General features: G+C 41.2%; 1 protein-coding gene across 1 annotated transcript in view; it reads left to right on the top strand.

Moving 5' to 3' along the window:
• ARK2C (arkadia (RNF111) C-terminal like ring finger ubiquitin ligase 2C) overlaps positions 1-20079 on the top strand; it is a 187925-nt gene extending 167846 nt beyond the window's left edge. Inside the window, exons 7-8 of the mRNA XM_070736424.1 lie at positions 9423-9529; positions 19797-20079. Coding sequence (XP_070592525.1) covers positions 9423-9529; positions 19797-19914 — 225 coding nt within the window. The 3' untranslated portion in view covers positions 19915-20079. The remainder of the gene's footprint in view (positions 1-9422; positions 9530-19796) is intronic.
• Positions 20080-21341: the final 1262 nt, after the last annotated feature.

The raw sequence follows: 21341 nt of genomic DNA, 5'->3' as shown, positions 1-21341 counted from the left end.
GAGATCATCCAAGGGCATGGGGTGAGGTATCATCAGTACGCTGATGATACCCAGCTTTACATCTCCACCCCATGTCCAGTCAATGAAGCAGTGGAAGTGATGTGCCGGTGTCTGGAGGCTGTTGGGGCCTGGATGGGTGTCAACAGACTCAAACTCAACCCGGATAAGACGGAGTGGCTGTGGGTTTTGCCTCCCAAGGACAATTCCATCTGTCCGTCCATTACCCTGGGGGGGGGGGGGAATCCTTGAACCCCTCGGAGAGGGTCCGCAACTTGGGCGTCCTCCTCGATCCACAGCTCACATTAGAGAACCATCTTTCAGCTGTGGCGAGGGGGGCGTTTGCCCAGGTTCGCCTGGTGCACCAGTTGCGGCCCTATCTGGACCGGGACTCATTGCTCACAGTCACTCATGCCCTCATCACCTCGAGGTTCGACTACTGTAATGCTTTCTACATGGGGCTACCTTTGAAAAGTGTTCGGAAACTTCAGATCGTGCAGAATGCAGCTGCGAGAGCAGTCATGGGCCTACCTAGGTATGCCCATGTTTCAACATCACTCCGCAGCTTGCATTGGCTGCCGATCAATTTCCGGTCACAATTCAAAGTGTTGGTCATGACCTTTAAAGCCCTTCATGGCACTGGACCAGAATATCTCCGAGACCGCCTTCTACCGCACGAATCCAGCGACCAATTAGGTCCCACAGAGTGGGCCTTCTCCGGGTCCCGTCAACTAAACAATGTCGGTTGGCGGGCCCCAGGGGAAGAGCCTTCTCTGTGGCGGCCCCGACTCTCTGGAACCAACTCCCCCCAGAGATTAGAACTGCCCTACTCTCCCTGCCTTCCGTAAACTTCTTAAAACCCACCTCTGTCGTCAGGCATGGGGGAACTGAAACACCTCCCCCGGGCATGCACATTTTATGTATGGGATGTTTGAGTGTATGCTTGTTAACAAAATGGGGTTCTTTTAAATGTTTTAAATTATATTTGGATTTGCTACAAACTGTTATGTTATGCTGTGAGCCGCCCCGAGTCTGCGGAGAGGGGCGGCATACAAATCTAAATAAATAAATAAATAAATAAATAAATAAATAAATAAATAAATAAATAAATAAATAAATAAATAAACCACAGGTGGCCTCATTTTCTTTGATAATAATCTCTCAGTTGTTGTTGCCTATGCATCGCTCTCCGCATGCGTGGCTGTATCATTAACTCTTGTTCTGAATCCAAGGAGGAGCTAGATAATTGATCTCCTTCTGAGCTGTCTGCCACACTCTCCTCCTCCCTGTCACTCATGTCTTCTTGTTCAGAGGAGCCTTCATCATCAGATTCCACCGGGGGCAAAACAGGCCTGCAGCATGTGGATGTCTCCCCCACATCCACAGTCCTTGGGGCAGGAGCTGGGCCAGAGCTAACCACAACAGGAACTGTAACAGAGGGAGTCTATCACTGGACCAGATCGCATGGAAAACTCTTTAGCCTCTCTAGATTGAGAGCAAAGTCCAGCTGAAATACTTACAGGATTTCCTCTTTGCTGACGACGCTGCCGTTACTGCCCACGCTGTTGAAGACTTCAATGACTCATTGACTGTTTTAGTAAGGCCTGCCAAGATTTTGGATTAACAATCAGCCTGAAAAAAACGCAATTCATGAGTCAGGATGTGGATTCACCTCCCCATATTACAATCTTTGTACAAGAATTAAAGGTCATCCATGACTTTATGTACCTTGGCTCAACCATCGCAAACACACTCTCTCTAGACACTGAGCTGAATAAATGCATTGGTAAAGCGACCACCACATTCTCTAGACTCAGAAAGAGAGTGTGGCTTAATAAGAAGCTGACAGAACATACCAAGATCCAGGTTTATAGATCCTGTGTCCTGAGCACACTCTTGTATTTCAGCGAGTCTTGGATCCTTTACACATGGCAAGAGAAAAAGATCAATACCTTCCAAGTCTACGGAGAGGGGCGGCATACAAATCCAATAAATTATTATTATTATTATTATTATTATTATTATTATTATTCCATATGCGCTGTCTCCGAAGTATCCTTGGCATCATATGCCCAGGTATACAGATCTACGCAGCATAGTTCCCTCTAAGCTGAGCAGTGAGCAATCGCTCACTTAAAAATCATCATCAACTCAGAGTTTTTCAAACCTGCCCAGAAGCGAGAGGGAAAGAGTGAGAGGGAAGGAGAGAGAGAGGAAGAGAGGAAGAGAGAGAAACAGATAGAAAAAAGAGAGGAAGGAAATGAGAAAGCAAAAAGAATGGGGATTTGTTTGTTTGTTTGTTTGTTTGTTTATTATTTCTGTGCCGCCCAGTCACGAAGGGACTGCCGCTCAGACACTATACCTTTCTGCCCACCCCCCCAAAAAATTAGAGGGAACACTGCTACGCAGTAGGACTTGACAAGACACCAGAATTTATATTGTGGCAATTTAGGAACCAGTGCAGAGAAATAACGAAGATACTTTTGTAGAAAAACATTAGTAAACAGTTTTACTCTTTAGTGCAAACAAAATATCTTCTGTCTTAGTCTTCTATTTACAGGAACAAACTTTATCTATATGCAGTAAAGTTTACTTACACATAAATACTAAACCAATCCAGATTTCTCCATATCAACACTACAGCTCTAATTCAATATCTTAACTCACGCTCAAACTGCTCCAGCCAGCCAACTAACAATATCACATCACCAACAACAACTGTTAACAGCTAACAATCATTGTAAAGTTGCTTTACATTTTATAATGCTCTGGCCCAATCAAGTTGCAGTTTATACCTACGACTCAGCATTCAACATGCTTACAACCTTCTCTTACCTTATATGGTAATATAATGGAATATCACCTAGGACTCCGGGACCGCCTTCTGCCACACGAATCCCAGCGACCAGTTAGGTCCCACAGAGTTGGCCTTCTCTGGATCTCATCGACGAAACAATGTCATTTGGTGGGACCCAGGAGAAGAGCCTTCTCTGTGGCGGCCCCAACCCTCTGGAACCAGCTCCCTCCAGATATCAGAGTTGCCCCCACCCTTCTTGCCTTTCGCAAACTCCTTAAAACGCACCTCTGTCGTCAGGCATGGGGGAAGTGAAATTTTTTTCCCTTCCCCCTAGGCTTATAGAATTTATACATGGTATGCTTGTTTCTATGATTGGTCTCTTAAATTGGGGTTTTTAGATTATTTTAATATTAGATTTGTTACATTGTCTTTTTTATTGTTGTTACAAATCCAATCCAATCCAAATAAATAAAGAAATAAATAAATAAATAAATAAATAAATAAATAAATAAATAAATAAATAAATAAATAAATAAATAAATAAAAAAAAAAAAAAGAAAAAGACTGAACTAATCTTTGACATCACTTGGCATGACAAAGTTCCAAATACACTATTAAAACAGCAACGTCTTTGCTGGCTTGCGCATGTCGTGAGAATGGATGATGGGTGGATTTCGGAAGATCTCCTGTATTTATTTATTATTTTTATTTTTTATTTATTTATTATTTGGATTTGTATGCCGCCCCTCTCCGAAAACTCGGGGCGGCTCACAACAAGTGAAAAGACAATCCAATACATAATCCAATTTAATTAAAATATTATAAATTTAAGAAAAACCCCTATACTAACATACACACACACAAGCATACCATATATAAATTCAACGTGCCCAGGGGAAGATGTTTAGTTTCCCCATGCCTGACGGCAAAGGTGGGTTTTGAGGAGTTTACGGAAGGCAGGAAGAGTAGGGGCAGTTCTGATCTCCGGGGGGAGTTGGTTCCAGAGAGTCGGTGCCGCCACAGAGAAGGCTCTCCCCCTGGGGCCCGCCAACCGACATTGTTTAGTTGACGGGACCCGGAGGAGGCCCACTCTGTGGGACCTAATCGGTCGCTGGGATTCGTGCGACAGAAGGCGGTCTCAGAGATATTCTGGTATGGTGAACTAGCGCAGGGAAAGCGCCCCAGAGGGAGACCAAAGCTGCCATATAAGGATATCTGTAAGAGGGATTTAAACGGCCTTGGGAATGGACATTAACAGCTGGGAAACTTTGACCTCTGATCATTCAGCATGGAGGCTAAAGACGCAGCATGGCCTTCTCCATTTCGAGGAGACACTTGTTGGGTAGGCTGAGGCAAAGAGGCAGTCCCAGAACCAGAGAAATCCCGGGACCGGTCACGGTACAAAATGGATCTACGCTCAATGTGGAATGGATTGCCAGTCTCAAATTGGCACCATCAGTGATGGGCCGCTACTGGAATGCTCAGGTGCTACGTTCTGATAGCAATTTTGGGGATGTGCACACAACTCTGCGTTCGTGATGCACCCCCCCCACCCCCGCATGCCCCCCCAAGAGATTTGGCAGCAAGCAAAATCTCATGTAAAGGCGCTTACGAGAGCAAGATTTGGGGGGTTTTCACTGATTTTTTGCTTCTGCGCATGCATGGAAGGAAAAATATCGGCGAACATTGCTGAAATCTTACTCACGTGAGCATCCTCACACAAGATTGGATTGCTGCGCATGCGCAGAAGCCAAATTTCACGCTGCTGGGCGCATTCATGCCCACCAGATGTGCGTGCACCCGCGACAGCCTCACAGGGCACCCAGTAGAGCCGAAGATGGCAGTCCTTTGCTGGGCACGATAGCACAGTCTGTCAAGGTTTGCTTGATTGATTGATTGATTTTGTCCAATACACAATGAGGGTTTTAGTGGGTATACACATAGTAAAATACATGATGAAGGTTATAGAGGATATACTCATAGTAAAATATGGTGCACCAGTTGCGGCCCTATCTGGACCGGGACTCACTGCTCACAGTTACTCATGCCCTCATCACCTCGAGGTTTTACTACTGTAACGTTCTCTACATGGGGCTACCTCTGAAAAGTGTTTGGAAACTTCAGATTGTGCAGAATGCAGCTGCGAGAGCAATCATGGGCTTTCCCAAGTATGCCCATGTTTCACCAACACTCCACAGTCTGCATTGGTTGCCAATCAGTTTCCGGTCACAATTCAAAGTGTTGGTTATGACCTATAAAGCCCTTCATGGCATCGGACCAGAATATCTCCGGGACCGCCTTCTGCTGCACGAATCCCAGCGACCGGTTAGGTCCCACAGAGTTGACCTTCTCAGGGTCCCGTCGACTAAGCAATCTCATTTGGCGGGACCCAGGGGAAGAGCCTTCTCTGTGGTGGCCTCGGCCCTCTGGAACCAACTCCCCCCAGAGATCAGAATTGCCCCCACCCTCCTTGCCTTTCGTAAATTTTTAAAAACCCACCTCTGCCGTCAGGCATGGGGGAATTGAAATATCTTCCCCAGGCCTATATAATTTATGTATGGTGTGTTGTGTGCATGTTTTTTAAATTATGGGTTTTTAACTTCGTATTATTAGATTTGTATTGTACATTGTTTCTATCACTGCTGTGAGCCGCCCCGAGTCTACGGAGAGGGGCGGCATACAAATTTAATAAATAAATAAACAAACAAACAAACAAACAAACAAACAAATAAATAAATAAACAAATAAGAATAGAAAAGAAGATATAGTAATAGAACATATCAATGAAAGAATAGAAGAAGATATATAGGAATAGAAGAAAGGTATAGGAGATATAGGAGAGCAATAGGACAGGGGACGGAAGGCACTCTAGTGCACTTGTACTCGCCCCTTACTGACATAGAAACATAGAAGACTGATGGCAGAAAAAGACCTCATGGTCCATCTAGTCTGCCCTTATATTATTTCCTGTATTTTATCTTAGGATGGATATATGTTTATCCCAGGCATGTTTAAATTCAGTTACTGTGGATTTACCAACCACGTCTGCTGGAAGTTTGTTCCAAGGATCTTCTACTCGTTCAGTGAAATAATATTTTCTCATGTTGCTTTTGATCTTTCCCCCAACTAACTTCAGATTGTGTCCCCTTGTCCTTGTGTTCACTTTCCTATTAAAAACACTTCTCTCCTGAACCTTATTTAACCCTTTAACATACTTAAATGTTTCAATCATGTCCCCCATTTCCCTTCTGTCCTCCAGACTATACAGATTGAGTTCATTAAGTCTTTCCTGATAAGTTTTATGCTTAAGATCTTCCACCATTCTTGTAGCCCGTCTTTGGACCCGTTCAATTTTGTCAATATCTTTTTGTAGGTGAGGTCTCCAGAACTGAACACCGTATTCCAAATGTGGTCTCACCAGCGCTCTATATAAGGGGATCACAATCTCCCTCTTCCTGCTTGTTATACCTCTAGCTATGCAGCCAAGCATCCTACTTGCTTTTCCTACTGCCCGACCACACTGCTCACCCATTTTGAGACTGTCAGAAATCACTACCCCTAAATCCTTCTCTTCTGAAGTTTTTGCTAACACAGAACTGCCAATGCAATACTCAGATTGAGGATTCCTTTTCCCCAAGTGCATTATTTTACATTTGGAAACATTAAACCTCTTAGGAATCTGGATAGGTCAACCGTGGATAATCTCAGGGTAAAAGTTGCCAATGAATACTAAATGGTTAGAAAATTAGCTTTGGCGAAACCCATTTTTTTCGCCCCTTCACCTTTTCCATTAGGATTATTTGCAAACATTGCTGAAGCCAGGCTGATATCGAAAGATTAATTGCCAACTTCCAAACGCTGGTTGTAAGTTGTTTAGGAAAGAGTAGCAAAAAGGTGATCTGTTTTCGAATCGAATGCCACAGTTTTTTCATTTGCACCTTCAAAACCAGAAAACACGCATAATCTAAGTTCTAGTATAACATCTCGCTTAATATATCATTTCCCCTACTTCTATTAAAATGTCATTTGCTAAAAGTTTTGCATTTTCACCCAAGAGCACCTTGTAGGTAATTATGTTCCAAATGTGCTATCTCCTTGCCAATACTTTGAGTCTGTTATGAATATGTTGTCTTCCTACACACATCCACTTTAATGATCTTTCTCTTATTTTAATTGGTATTGATTTAAGCAACCTTTCTGTCCCTGCAGAAGTTCCAAAATTATGAAGTAAAGCTTTATGAAATAAAGTTGAATTTGTTTCCCAAGCCATTTTGAAGCCCTCTAGACTAGCAATCTGTCTCAATCTTGGCCATATGATAAGATATGTGGACTTCAATTGCCAGCATGGGGGATGACATCTTAAAATTCTCATTTGCGGAAAAATTGCTTTAGGGGAACTATAGACATAGCGAGAAAAATCTGGTGGATCTTGGGGCTTTGGGTTGTTAAAAAAAGGAGAAGAATTTCAGTGATTTGGCCAGCTGCCATCTTGATTTGGTTGACCTTCCCATTGGGGACGTAGATATTATTAATATAATTGAAGAGCCTAAATAATTTTTGCCCTTCCTTCCTTCCTTTCTTTCTTTTCTTCCTTCCTTCTTTCCTTCTTTTCTTTCTTTCTTTCCTCCCTCTCTCCCTCCTTCCCTTCCTTCCTTGCTTTCTCCCTCTCTTTCCTGCCTTCCCCTCTCTCCTACTCTCCCTCTTTCCCACCCTCCTTCATTCTTCTCTCATTTTCTTCCTTCCATCCCTCCCTTTCTCTTTCTTTCTTTCTTTTTCTTTCCTCCCTCCCTCTCTTCCTTCCTTTCTCTCTTTCCTTCCTTCCCCTCTCTCCTACTCTCCCTGTTTCCCACCCTCCTTCATTCTTCTCTCATTCTTTTCTCTCTCTCTCTCTCCCTCCCTTCCTCTTCCTTCCTTCCTTCTTTCTTTTTTCTTTCTCTCTCTCCCCCTTCCTTTCCTTTCTTCCTCTCCCTCTCTGCCACCTTCTTTCACTTCTTTCCTTCCTTCTTTCCTTTCTTTCCTCCCTCTCTCCCTCCTTCCCTTCCTTCCTTCCTTTCTCCCTCTCCTTCCTTCCCCTCTCTCATACTCTCCCTCTTTCCCACCCTCCTTCATTCTTCTCTCATTCTTTTCTCTCTCCCCCTCCCTTTCTCTTTCTTTCTTTCTTTCATTCTTTCTTTCCTTCCTTCCTTCCTTCTTTCTTTTTTCTTTCTCTCTCTCCCCCTTCCTTTCCTTCCTTCCTCTCCCTCTCTGCCACCTTCTTTCACTTCCTTCCTTCCTTCCTTCCTCCCTCCCTCTGTCTCCTACCCCCTCTCTCTCACCTTCCTTTCTCTCCCTCTCTCCCTTCTTTCTCTCCTTCCTCACTTCCTCCTTCCCTCCTCCCTTATCCACACACCCACCCACCCACCCACCCATCCATCTATCCATCTTCTTATCAATCCATTCCACACTGGGTTCCCTTGAATTCTGAAGGGCAGAGAAAAATTCCATATTTTTTTCTTTGTGACCATATCTGCAAAACTGGGCTATTTAGAAAAGTCAGGGAGAGCTAACAGCTTGCACAGACCAGAGAGGATTTAAAACAAAAAACAAAAAAACCACCCCTTCTTAAGATCAATGTCTCTTAAAAGCGCAGCCTTCCAGAGATTCAGTGGATGCCTTTAGCAGGGAACCGGTGAAAGAGTGCACTGAAAATGCTCCTCAACAGGGGGGAATGCAAGGTGCATCCATTAGCTGCCCTTCCCCTAAGAAATGGTTGAATTGCAAATTTTTCAGCCCCATCCTTCTGTAGAATCCTCTGTGGAAGTTCTTCTCCCACCATGCCGGGACCATAATTGTGAACCTCTCCATTTGAGTAGCATTTGTTGTTTGTTTTGTTTTGTTTTGTTTATTATTTGTTTTGTTTTGTTTTGTTTATTATTTGTTTTGTTTTGTTTTGTTTTGTTTTGTTTTGTTTTGTTTTGTTTTGTTTTGTTTTGTTTTGGTTTTGTTTTTGTTTTTGTTTTTGTTTTGGTTTTGGTTTTGGTTTTGGTTTTGGTTTTGGTTTTGGTTTTGGTTTTGGTTTTGGTTTATTTTTATTTTTATTTTTATTTTTATTTTTATTTTTATTTTTATTTTTATTTTTATTTTTATTTTTATTTTTATTTTTATTTTTATTTTTATTTTTATTTTTATTTTTATTTTTATTTTTATTTTTATTTTTATTTTTATTTTTATTTTTATTTTTATTTTTATTTTTATTTTTATTTTTATTTTTATTTTTATTTTTATTTTTATTTTTATTTTTATTTTTTAATTTTAATTTTAATTTTAATTTTAATTTTAATTTTAATTTATTTATTTTGTCCAATACACAATGAGGGTTTTAGTGGGTATATATCTATATACACATAGTAAAATGCATGATGAAGGTTATAGAGGAGAGACTCATAGTAAAATATATCTAAGAAATAATAGAAAAGAAGATAAAGTAATAGAACATATCAATGAAAGAATAGAAGAGATATAGGAATAGAAGAAAGGTATAGGAGATATAGGAGAGCAATAGGACAGGGGACGGAAGGCACTCTAGTGCACTTGTACACAACAGTGTTGTGACACTGTTTTTTTTTCTTTTGTCTGACTTTGCCGACAGCGATGGCCGCAGGAAGACAAAGTCGAAAAGGAAGACGGAGAAGAGTCAGATACCGATGAGAAATGCACAATCTGTCTCTCAATGCTTGAAGACGGCGAGGATGTGAGGTATCATTTTATTCTTACAGGGTGTCAGCTGCTTCAATCAGAATTTAAGAAAAATAAAATAAAACTCAGAGTCCATTTCAGGTTCAAAAGTGAATTGATCAAAAATCAGAACTGAAAGCCATCAAAGAAAAGCAAAGACTAAGGAAAAAGGTGTGATACATGCATATATCAAAACCCCAATTGACCCCCCCCTTTTGGAGAGTGGCCAATCCGTAGTGTCCATAACAGTCAGGTGGACGCGTTTATTGTATATTGATTATTTATTTATTGATTTTGTCCAATACACAATGTTTTGCCAGCATTACAGGGTAATTAGTCCAAAAAGACACACACCACACGATAGAAGGAAAACCAAAAGTATTTATCAACAGAAAAGCAGAAAAAACTCCCTTTTTAAATGTCAAAGGGATTTTCTGGTACACACAAGGCACAGGTTAAATACAATCCAATTTCTCACCCAGTAACTGGGAAATTGAGTCCAGTTCCAAAGGCCAGAAAGTCCACACACAGTCTTGAACAGGGAAACAGCAAAACCATGATCTTGACGAAACTATGAATCAGATAAACTTCCACAAGGCTAAACCAGCACGCTGCTCTTTTTATATGTAGCACTAATTACAGCAGCCCTACCCAACCACAGGTGGCCTCACTTATTTCCTGTAATAATCCTTCAGTTGTTCTCTCCTATGCATCACTCTATGAATGTGTGGGTTTGTCATAAGTTCTTGTTCAGAATCCAGGGATGATAAGGATGATTGATCTCCTCCTGGGCTGTCTGCCAACCTCCCCTCTTCCCTGTCACTCACACTTCCTTGGTCAGAGGAGACTTCATCGGGAGATTCTATCGGGAGCAAAACAGGCCTGTGGCATGTGGATGTTTCCTCCACATTCCTTGGGGCAGGAGCATATGCTCTCTGTGTACATAAAAAGACAAAATACATTCATCAAGAATCATAAGGTATAACAACACAGTGATAGTCATAGAGTACAAATAAGACAACAACAACAACAACAATAATAATAATAGCAGCAGCAACAACAACAACAAAACAATAATAACAATAGCAACAGAGTTGGAAGGGACCTTGGAGGTCTTCTAGTCTAACTACTTCAGACAGATGGTTATCCAACATCTTCTTAAAAACTTCTAGTGTTGGGGCATTCACAACTTCTGGAGGTAAGCTGTTCCACTGATTAATTGTTCTAACTGTCAGGAAATTTCTCCTTAGTTCTAAGTTACTTCTCTCCTTGTTCAGTTTCCACCTATTGCTTCTTGTTCTACCCTCAGGTGCTTTGGAGAACAGCCTGACTCCTTCTCCTTCTTCTTTGTGGCAACCCCTGAGATATCGGAACACTGCTATCATGTCTCCCCTGGTCCTTCTTTTCATTAAACTAGACATACCCAGGTCCTGCGACCATTCTTCATATGTTTTAGCCTCCAGTCAATCAAATCATACTAGGGAACAATCAATATCAATCATAAGGATACAAACAACAAAGTTTCAGTCATACAGTCATAAGTGGGAGGAGATGGGTGATAGGGACAATGAGAAGAATAATAGTAATAGTAATGCAGCCTTAGTGAATAGTTTGACAGTGTTGGGGGAATTATTTGTTTAGCAGAGTGATGGCATTTGGGGAAAAACTGTTCTTGTGTCTAGTTGTTCTGGTGTGCAGTGCTCTATAGTGTCGTTTTGAGAGCAGGACTTGCAACAATTTTTGTCTAGGATGGGAAGGGTCTGTAGATATTTTCACAGCCGTCTTTTGACTCGTATACAGTGGAAGACGGGTTGGTAGTAATGGTTTTTTCTGCAGTTCTGAAGTCTGTGTCTGTCTTGTTGGGTTTTCAGAGCCAAACCAGGCAGTTATAGAGGTGCAGACGACAAACTCAATTATATGTTCATTTTATGTTTCGTATATGATTGTTACATACTGATGTACGTAGTGATTATTTGCATAGCCGCTGGTGATTTTTAAATAATAATTTAATAATAATAATTTATTAGACTTGTATGCCGCCCCTCTCTGAAGACTCGGAGCAGGAGGAGAAATACTCCCGTCAGTGGCTAGAAGCTTCCCTGAAGCCTGCCGGCACTTCGTATTCGTTCTAGCTAATAGCCAATAAAGGTGCTGAACGGTCCCTGTGACCTGCTTCTTCATTTACATGCGAATCTAACAAGGATCATTCCTGAGATTGCTACAGTGGAGAAAAGGGAAATTTCTCCTTAGTTTTAGCTTGGTTCTCTCTTCAATTAGCTTCCATCCATTGCTTCTGGTCCTGCCTTCTGGTGCTTTAGAGATTAAATTAAATCAATTTTTTTTTAAAAAAATGATCTCCTATAAAGGTTTTTATTCAGGAACATTTTCCTGAGATAGAGTCACGTAGGTAGAACAAATTCAACATCTTCTTGAACTGTGTTTCTATCACTCTGGGCTATCTGCTCATCTAAATATTGAAACCCAGAAGTTGTTATATTTCACACACTTCATTTTACGAATATCTCTGGCTCTTGGAGCCCCTGTTACTCTATCACCCGATATCAGAGTTAAGGCAAGTAATGCAAATTTATTTATTTATTTATTTATTTATTTATTTATTTATTTATTTATTTATTTATTTATTTATTTATTTATTTATTTATTTATTTATTTACTTACTTACTTACTTACTTACTTACTTACTTACTTACTTACTTACTTACTTACTTACTTACTTACTTACTTACTTTATTTGTATGCCGCCCCTCTCCGTAGACTCGGGGCGGCTAACAACAGTGATAAAAAACAGCATGTAACAATCAAATATTAAAACAACTAAAAAAAACCCTTATTATAAAACCAAACATACATACAGACATACCATGCATAAAATTGTAAAGGCCTAGGGGGAAAGAGTATCTCAGTTGCCCCATGCCTGATGACAGAGGTGGGTTTTAAGGAGTTTACGAAAGGCGAGGAGGGTGGGGGCAATTCTAATCTCTGGGGGAGTTGGTTCCAGAGGGCCAGGGCCACCACAGAGAAGGCTCTTCCCCTGGGTTCTGCCAAACGACATTGTTTAGTTGACGGGACCTGGAGAAGGCCCACTCTGTGGGACCTAACTGGTCGCTGGGATTCGTGCAGCAGAAGGCGGTCCCGGAGATAATTTGGTCCAGCCAATCTCTGTCAAATTTGTTTCCAAGCCTTTATACAAATTCCACCGCATTTACTTTTTTTTTAAAAAAAAAGATAAATGCAGCCTAAAGATAGAGATTCCCCTCATGCATCCCTGATAGTTCTTCCCAACTCTAGGGGGCAGTGCTCATTCCCGTTTCAAAGCCGAAGAGCCAGTGCTGTCCAAGGATTTCTCCATAGTCATGTGGCCAGCATGATTAAACCCTAAAGGAGCATGGAATGCTGTTGCCTTCTAAAGAAGTGATACCCATTTTCTACAGTGGTACCTCTACCTAAGAATGCCTCTACTTATGAACTTTTCTAGATAAGAACCAGGTATTCAAGGGTTTTTTTTGCCTCTTCCCAAGAACCATTTTCCACTTACAAACCCAAGCCTCCAAAAATGTAACGGGAAAAGGCAGAGAGAAGCCTCCATGGGGCCTCTCTAGGAATCTCTGGGGAAGAAACAGGGCCGGAAAAGGTAGAGAGAAGCCTCTGTGGGGCCTCTCTAGGAATCTCCTGGGAGGAAACAGGACAAGAAAAGGTGTGGAGAAGCCTCCTTGGGGCCTCTCTAGGAATCTCCGGGAAAGAAACAGGGCCGGAAAAGGTGGAGAGATGTCTCCGTAGGGCCTCTCTAGTAATCTCCTGTGAGGAAACAGGACCAGAAAAGGTGTGGAGAAGCCTCCATGTAGCCTCTTGAGGAATCTCCTGGGAGGGAACAGGACCAGAAAAGGCGGGGAGAAGCCTCCATGGAGCCTCTTGAGGAATCTCCTGGGAGGAAAAATGGCTGGAAAAGGCAGGGAGAAGCCTCTGTGGGACCTCTCTAGGAATCTTCTGGGAGAAAACAGGGCCTCCACTCTCCCTGTGGTTGCTCCAATCCCACACATTATTTGCCTTTACATTGATTCCTATGGGGAAAATTGCTTCTTCTTACAAACTTTTCTACTTATGAACCTGGTCAGAGAATGAATTAAGTTCATAAGTAGAGGTACCACTGTACTTGCATATATTTTTTTTGCATGCTTTCAAACTGCTAGGTTGGCAGAAACTGGGACAAGTAACAGGAGCTCACCCTGTTATGCGACACTAGGGATTCAAACTGCTGAACTGCTGACTTTTTGATCGACAATCTCAGTGCCTTAACCACTGAGCCACTGCATCCCTGAATGCATCCTAAGAGAGGAGAGAAATAGCTCGATTAAAAAAAATGTCATCTATAATGATCCAGTAATTCATCCTACTTAATTTTTCGGCTTTAGAAAAACAAAGCAAAACCCTCAAGAGATATTTGGGGATTTATAGGGATGTGAAAAATGAAAAGGGAATAGAAAATAATACACTGATGGTTTCCATTGGGATTTACAGTGATGTGAAAAGAGAAAGAAGCGAGTATTGGTATCAAAGGAAACAATTTGAAAATAAGAAGGACAATAGGGAGAAGAGACTAGGAGGAATTGGGAGCAGATTTATGAAAATAACCTATAAAAGGAAGGAAAGGAATTTGGAGAAAAAAGAAATTATTGGCATAAAAACAAAAGAAAGAAAAAGGAAAAGTTAAGAGAAGGGGTTGGAAAGGGAAAATTTATAAGAAGTGGAATTGGTGAGAGACTGAAAGAATATGGATGATTGATGGCTAATGTTATAGGATTTTTTTCTTTAGAATTATTGGGCTCTATCTAATCATGTTAATAATATTAGTTGTGTATAGGTATGTAAAATTAATGAACATAATTATCTCATTTTTTAATCTCCGGGACCGCCTTCTGCCACACGAATCCCAGCGACCGGTTAGGTCCCACAGCGTTGGCCTTCTCCGTGTCCCGTCAACGAACCAATGTTGTCTGGTGGGACCCAGGGGAAGAGCCTTCTCTCTGGTGGCCTCAACCCTCTGGAATCAACTCCCCCCAAAGATTAGGATTGCCTCCACCCTCCTTGCCTTTTGCAAACTCCTTAAAACCCACCTCTGTCATCAGGCATGGGGAAATTGATTCCACTGGGCCGTTTATGTATGGTTTGTATGAGATGTATGATTGTTTTTATATTAAGGGTTTTAAATTGTTTTAATCATTGGATTTGTACTGTTTTGTTGTTGTGAGCCACTCCGAGTCTTCGGAGAGGGGCGGCATACAAATCTAATTAATAATAATAATAATAATAATAATAATAATAATAATAATAATAATAGTTACATGTTGGCTTGAATTAAATTTGGACGCTTTTTATAACATTTGTTTCTATATGAGATTTGCATAGTTTGCAAATTTGATTTAATATCGAAAAAGATTCAGACAATTATAGATATTATTGGAATATGATAAGATTTGCATAATTATTATTTTTAAAGGTTTTATGTAAGATTATATGTTATATGATAGTTTGAATTAAGTTTTGATGAACAAAGATATGAAGAGAAATCAATTAGATTACAGTAGGTTAATTGTTAGAAGGATATAAAATTTGAATAGCTATCACCATACTCTATGTTTCTATATAAGATTTGTAACATTAATAAATTTGATTTAATGTTGAAAAGGATTCAGATAATTGTTGATACTGTTGGAAAGTTACAAGATATGTATAATTATTATCGTTAAAGGTCTCTGTATAAGATTATATAATTGACAAATGGGAATTTTTTGTTGTGGAGATTCTAGAATATTATTAACCAATGCTCTCTACTTGGGGCTACCTTTGAAGAATGTTCGGAAACTTCAGATCGTGCAGAATGCAGCTGCGAGAGCAATCATGGGCTTTCCCAAATATGCCCATGTTACTCCAACACTCCGCAGTCTGCTTTGGTTGCCGATCAGTTTCCGGTCACAATTCAAAGTGTTGGTTATGACCTATAAAGCCCTTCATGGCACCGGACCAGATTATCTATGAGACCGCCTTCTGCCGCACGAAATTCCAGTGACCAGTTAGGTCCCACAAAGTTGGTCTTCTCCGGGTCCCGTCAACTAAACAATGTCGGTTGGCGGGCCCCAGGGGAAGAGCCTTCTCTGTGGCGGCCCTGACTCTCTGGAACCAGCTCCCCCCAGAGATTAGAACTGCCCCTACCCTCCTTGCCTTTCGTAAACTCCTCAAAACCCATCTTTGTTGTCAAGCTTGGGGGAACTGGGTTTTTTTAGATTTTTTATATGTATAATTGCTATTTTAGATTTTAATTATTAGATTTGTCTCTATGTACCATTTTTATCACTGTTGTGAGCCGCCCCGAGTCTACAGAGAGGGGCGGCATACAAATCTAATAAATACAAATACAAATACAATGGATGGAAGTGTAGAGATAAGACTAGAATTTGCGGTCTCTATTTTTCTACTTGCATTTTTTACATGCTTTCGAACTGCTAGGTTGACAGAAGCCAGGACAAGTGATGGGAACTTACCCCGTTATGTGGCGCTGGGGATTTGAACCCCTGAACTGACGACCTTTTGATTGACAAACTCAGCGTCTTTAGCCACTGAGCCACCGTGTCCCCGAGTGCAAAAGTGTGTGTGTGTGTGTCGAAATAGCTGGATTTTTTAAAAGTCCTATCTTTAACGATCTAGTCATTCATCCTACTTTCTCCTTTAGAAAAACAAAGCAAAACTCTCAAGAGATATTTTTACCATGAGATACTTTTCAACAGTACTAATAGCTTGTTAAGAGCAATGTCTCTTAACACTGCAGCTTTATAAGTAACTAAGTGATGACTTCTCCAGACTGGGTGATGTGCAGTAAGATTGCACACAGCTAAGATGCCAGTTGCTTGGATACTGTCCTTGGTGCTTGGGGGTTGTTGCACTTACAGTCTGATTTCCAGGCCAAACAATTTCTCATTCCGTTTTTAAATTAAAAATAATGGAAATTTATTTATTTTATTGGACTTTTAGGCCACCCTCCTCCAAAGACTCGATGAAATCAAAGACTTGCTGAAATCAAAAGTTGCTAGAAATGGTGGGGGCAGAAGCTAACACTCTACAAAACTGGCCAAGAGATCTCTTTCTTTTTTTAAAAAAATCTACATCTGAATTTTTAATTTTTAATAGGTTTGCTGCCCCTGAGATCAGAGACCAAAGTCCCATTCTTTAAAGATTAGAAGTGTAAGAGAAAGACAACGAAAATCTGGGAGTATCATTACCGGACTCAATAGTGTCAACTCCCAACCCCCAACATTTCTCCCTTAGACTGTCCACGATTGACCTCTCCAGGTTCCTAAGAGGCCAGTAAGGGGCGTACATAAGTGCACTGGTGTGCCTTTCGTCCCCTGTCCAATTGTCTTCCCTTATATATCATACATATTCTCTCCTTATCTATCTATCTATCTATCTATCTATCTATCTATCTATCTATCTATCTATATATATATATATATATATAATATATATTCTCTCCTTATCTCTTATATCATATATACTCTCTCCCTCCCATCTACTTCTCTTCTTTTTTACTTTCTATCTTTATATATATTACTTAATGTCTATTCTCTTCCATATGTATTGTATATTTGAGCCGCCCAACTCCTTCCGGACTCTGAGCAGAAGGAGTTAGGCTAGCAATAATGTGAATTCCTAGCATTTACATCCAGCAAAGTCCCGGCAATAGTTGCCATTGTACAGCTTCTAGACACAACGCTGTACAATGACATACTTGGCATGGAGTCTGTCCGATAAGCAAATCCTCACACTAATAAAATGAAATAATTGTCTCCTGAAAACATTTATTTTTTATTTTATTTATTCATTTGTCCAATACACAAATGCATAGGAAGAAAAATAGACATGTAGTAATATATATAAGGGTAAATGTGAACTTAGAGGAGGGGATATATGAAAGAAAGAAAATATATATGATAAGTGAGAGAAAGGAAAGACAATTGGACAGGGGAGGAAAGGCACACCAGTGCACTTATGTACGCCCCTTACTGGCCTTTTAGGAACCTGGAGAGGTCAATCGTGGAGAGTCTAAGGGAGAAGTGTTGGGGGTTAGGGGTTGACACAATTGAGTCCAGTAATGAGTTCCACGCTTCGATAACTCGATTGTTGAAATCATATTTTTTACAGTCAAGTTTGGAGCGGTTCGTATTAAGTTTGAATCTGTTGCTTGCTCTTGTGTTGTTGCGGTTGAAGCTGAAGTAGTCATTGACCGGTAGGACGTTGCAGCATATGATCTTGTGGGCAATACTCAAATCGTGTTTTAAGTGCTGTAGTTCTAGGCTTTCTAGGCCCAGGATTGTAAGTCTATTTTCATAGGATATTCTGTTTCGAGTGGAGGAGTGAAGGGCTCTTCTGGTGAAATATCTTTGGACATTTTCAAGGGTGTTGATGTCTGAGATGTGGTATGGGTTCCAGACAGATGAGCAGTAGTCTAGGATGGGTCTGGCAAAAGTACATCACTTCCATTTTGCTCCTATTTATTCCCTATGGAAGGGGTCATTGTGCCTTCACCCCCAAGTTGACCTCTATTCTTTAATTGTTCCCTTTTCCTGATGGCTCTGCCCATATGCACATTGGGAACAGGCTCCAGCTGTTCTTATCTCCGATTCTAACTCCGACTCCAAAGGTAGCTGATAACTGTCGAATGGACCTGGCCCCATTTCTGCCTCCGACCTATGGATATGCAGAGGAGAGGAGAGCAGTGGAAATCTCTGGGCTAGTCCTTGGCATGGGAAAAGCCACCGCTGCTAGCGAAGCTCTTCCCTAGCTCCGGGGATAAAAGGCAAGGGGCAGAGAGGAATAGATGTAGACATAGAAACACAGAAGACTGACGGCAGAAAAAGACCTCATGGTCCATCTAGATTATGAAATGTAACCCATGTTCAGTATGTTTGTAAATTGAATGTTATTTGTTTGTTTTACTGTCTTATTTCAAATGTTTAATAAAGACTATTTTAAAAAAAAGAAATAAAAGAGAGAGAAAGAGAAAGGGAAAGAGGAAGGAGGGAAGGAAGGAAATAAATGAAAGAGAAACAGAAAAGGGAAGGAAGGAAAAAATGAAAGAGAAACAGAAAGGGGAAGGAGAAGGAAGGAAGGAAAGAAGGAAATAAATGAAAGAGAAAGGGGAAGGGGAAGAAAGGAAAGAAGGAAATAAATAAAAGAGAGAGAAAGAGAAGGAAGGAAATATAAGAAAGAGAGAAAGAGAAAGGGAAGGAGAGAAGGAAGGAAAGAAATGAAAGGGAAAGGGCAAGAAAGGAAGGAAGGAAAGAAATGAAAAAGAAAAAGGGAAAGAGGAGGAGGGATGGAAGGAAGGAAATAATGAAGGAGAAAGAGAAAGGCGAAGGAAGGAAGGAAAGAAAGAAATGAAAGAGAGAAAGGGAAGGAAGGAAAGAAATGAAGGAGAGAGAAAGAGAAAGGGAAGGAGGGAAGGAAGGAAAGAAATGAAAGGTAAACAGGAAGGGGAAGAAAGAAAGGGAAAAAAGGAAAGAGAGAGAGAAAGAGGAAAAGAGGATGGAAGGGAGGGAGGGAGGAAGGAAGGAAGGAAAGAAGGAAATGAAAGAGAGAGAAAGGGAAGGAAGGAAAGAAATGAAGGAGAGAGAAAGAAAAAGGGAAGGAGGGAAGGAAAGAAATGAAAGGTAAACAGAAAGGGGAAGGGGAAGAAAGAAAGGAAAGAAAGGAAAGAGAGAGAGAGAAAGGGAAAGAAGGAGGGACGGAAGGAAGGAAAAAATGAAGGAGAAAGAGAAAGGAGAAGGAAGGAAGGAAAGAAGGAAATGAAAGAGAGAGAAAGGAAAGGAAGGAAAGAAATGAAAGAGAGAGAAAGAGAAATGGAAGGAGAGAAGGAAGGAAAGAAATGAAAGGTAAAGAGAAAGGGGAAGAGGAAGAAAGGAAGGAAAGAAATGAAAGAGAGAGAGAGAGAGAAAGGGAAAGAGAAAAAGAGGATGGAAGGCAGGAAGGCAGGCAGGCAGGACAGAAGGAAGGAAGGAAGGAAGGAAGGAAGGAAGGAAGGAAGGAAGGAATGGTGGTGTTACCTTATTTGGGCGGGAGTTCAGAGACCGACAAAGACCAACCCTCATTTCAACCCTGGGCTGCAAACAGTCTCCTTTATAGATCTTATTGTAATGTTCAATCACTGCATCTGATGAAGACCAAACCTGCCTTTTCTTCTGGAATAACGAGGGTCTTTTGTTCTTCTCTTTTCCAGGCGATTGCCGTGTATGCATCTCTTTCACCAAGTGTGCGTCGACCAGTGGCTGGCAACCAGTAAGAAATGCCCCATCTGCCGAGTGGACATTGAAACACAACTCGGATCGGACAGCTGAAATGAACCGCCAGGCAGAGGGGGGCAGTTTGTGGAGCTGCCTCCCCTGCTCTTTTTCGTGGTCCTTACAGGGCCACGGGGCCCTTTGCCGCAAAATGTTTTGCCTTCTGAGCCATTTGAGTTTTACTTTTTATTTTATTTTTTTTCGAAGAAAGCCTGCAAAGCACATTCAGAGATTATTTAATTCAATCAATCGATCGATAGATAAATTAAAAAAGAGAGGAGGACAAGAGGAGGAGGAGGTGGAAGAAGAAGAAGGGCGGCAATGAAGACGATTTGAGGGTTAAAATATCTAAACGCAGGAAGGGATCCGAGCTGCATGCGTGGGCTGACTTGCAAAGGGAACACGGCTCGAAATCCCCGGTGGAAAGCGCTAGTTGTGAAAAAAAAAATTGAAGGTACTCAGTGGCCAAATGTTGGCCATCCAATCCTACTTCTCAAAAGGGTTGTATATATATATACCTCTTGAATAAGTAGACATGCATTAGGGGTTCCTTAGCTATTTCTTATGGAGGCTGACAGAGCATGTGCGCTTCAGAGTTGTCGTATTTTGATGCCCCGTTAGCTTGTGATGGAAATGTCGCTGTTATATAATCTGCACCAAACCACTGCATTGGGAGGGGGGGAGTATTTCGGGGTGGGTGGGTTTTATTTTTATTTTATTTTTTGCCCCGGTTTCATTTTCCTTTCTTTTTTGACATGGTCCTTGCGTTTTTGGGTTTGGCTGAAACATGGTGAGAAGTAAATATATTTCGCGGATGAAGGCAAATATTTATACACGCCCTGGGATAATGTTGCGGGATTCGGGTCGGGTTCCGACACGAGTCCAAGTTTTTGGACTCGTGTTGGAACCCATCCTCAGGGAACTACTCTTATATGTGCTTTGGGCCGCTCTGTGTGTCGTATATTTATGTGGTGCCTTCCTATTGGTTGATTGGGGTGTTGAGGGTGGGTGATTGGCTGTTTATTACCAAACTCCTAAGTATTGCATAAGGTGATGGTAAATCAGCATTCCTGTTGACTGGCAAATGATCTGTTTTCTCCAGGCTTCAATTCTTTCTCTGGCTATTTTTGTCCCTGCTCAGCCAACAATCATAGTAGCTGCGAAACTGAATGCCTTGCGAGTTTTGAGTTTAACGGAGTTCATTGCAATGAATTGGGATTCTCCTTGTCTAAGCACTATTCCCACAATTTGGTGGTTCGCTTTCTCCCCATCTGTCCTACACAGTCATAGAAGCAATCTACGCAGGGAACTCATTCGCAGAGAAGCCTGGCAAACAGGTCCTTCATCAATCAATGGGAGTGCTGATTTAACACCATCTTAGGAGCTGAGAGCTTGGCAGATATTCCCTTGTCTTTGCTATTGGATCGCAAGTGTGAGCACATGCACATGTGCATACTATGCTCACATGCACCACTGCACATGAG

Source organism: Erythrolamprus reginae, chromosome 2 (genome assembly GCF_031021105.1).
Source record: "Erythrolamprus reginae isolate rEryReg1 chromosome 2, rEryReg1.hap1, whole genome shotgun sequence".
In the NCBI taxonomy this organism is placed as follows: domain Eukaryota; kingdom Metazoa; phylum Chordata; class Lepidosauria; order Squamata; family Dipsadidae; genus Erythrolamprus; species Erythrolamprus reginae.
This window is presented reverse-complemented; position numbering and strand designations above follow the sequence as displayed.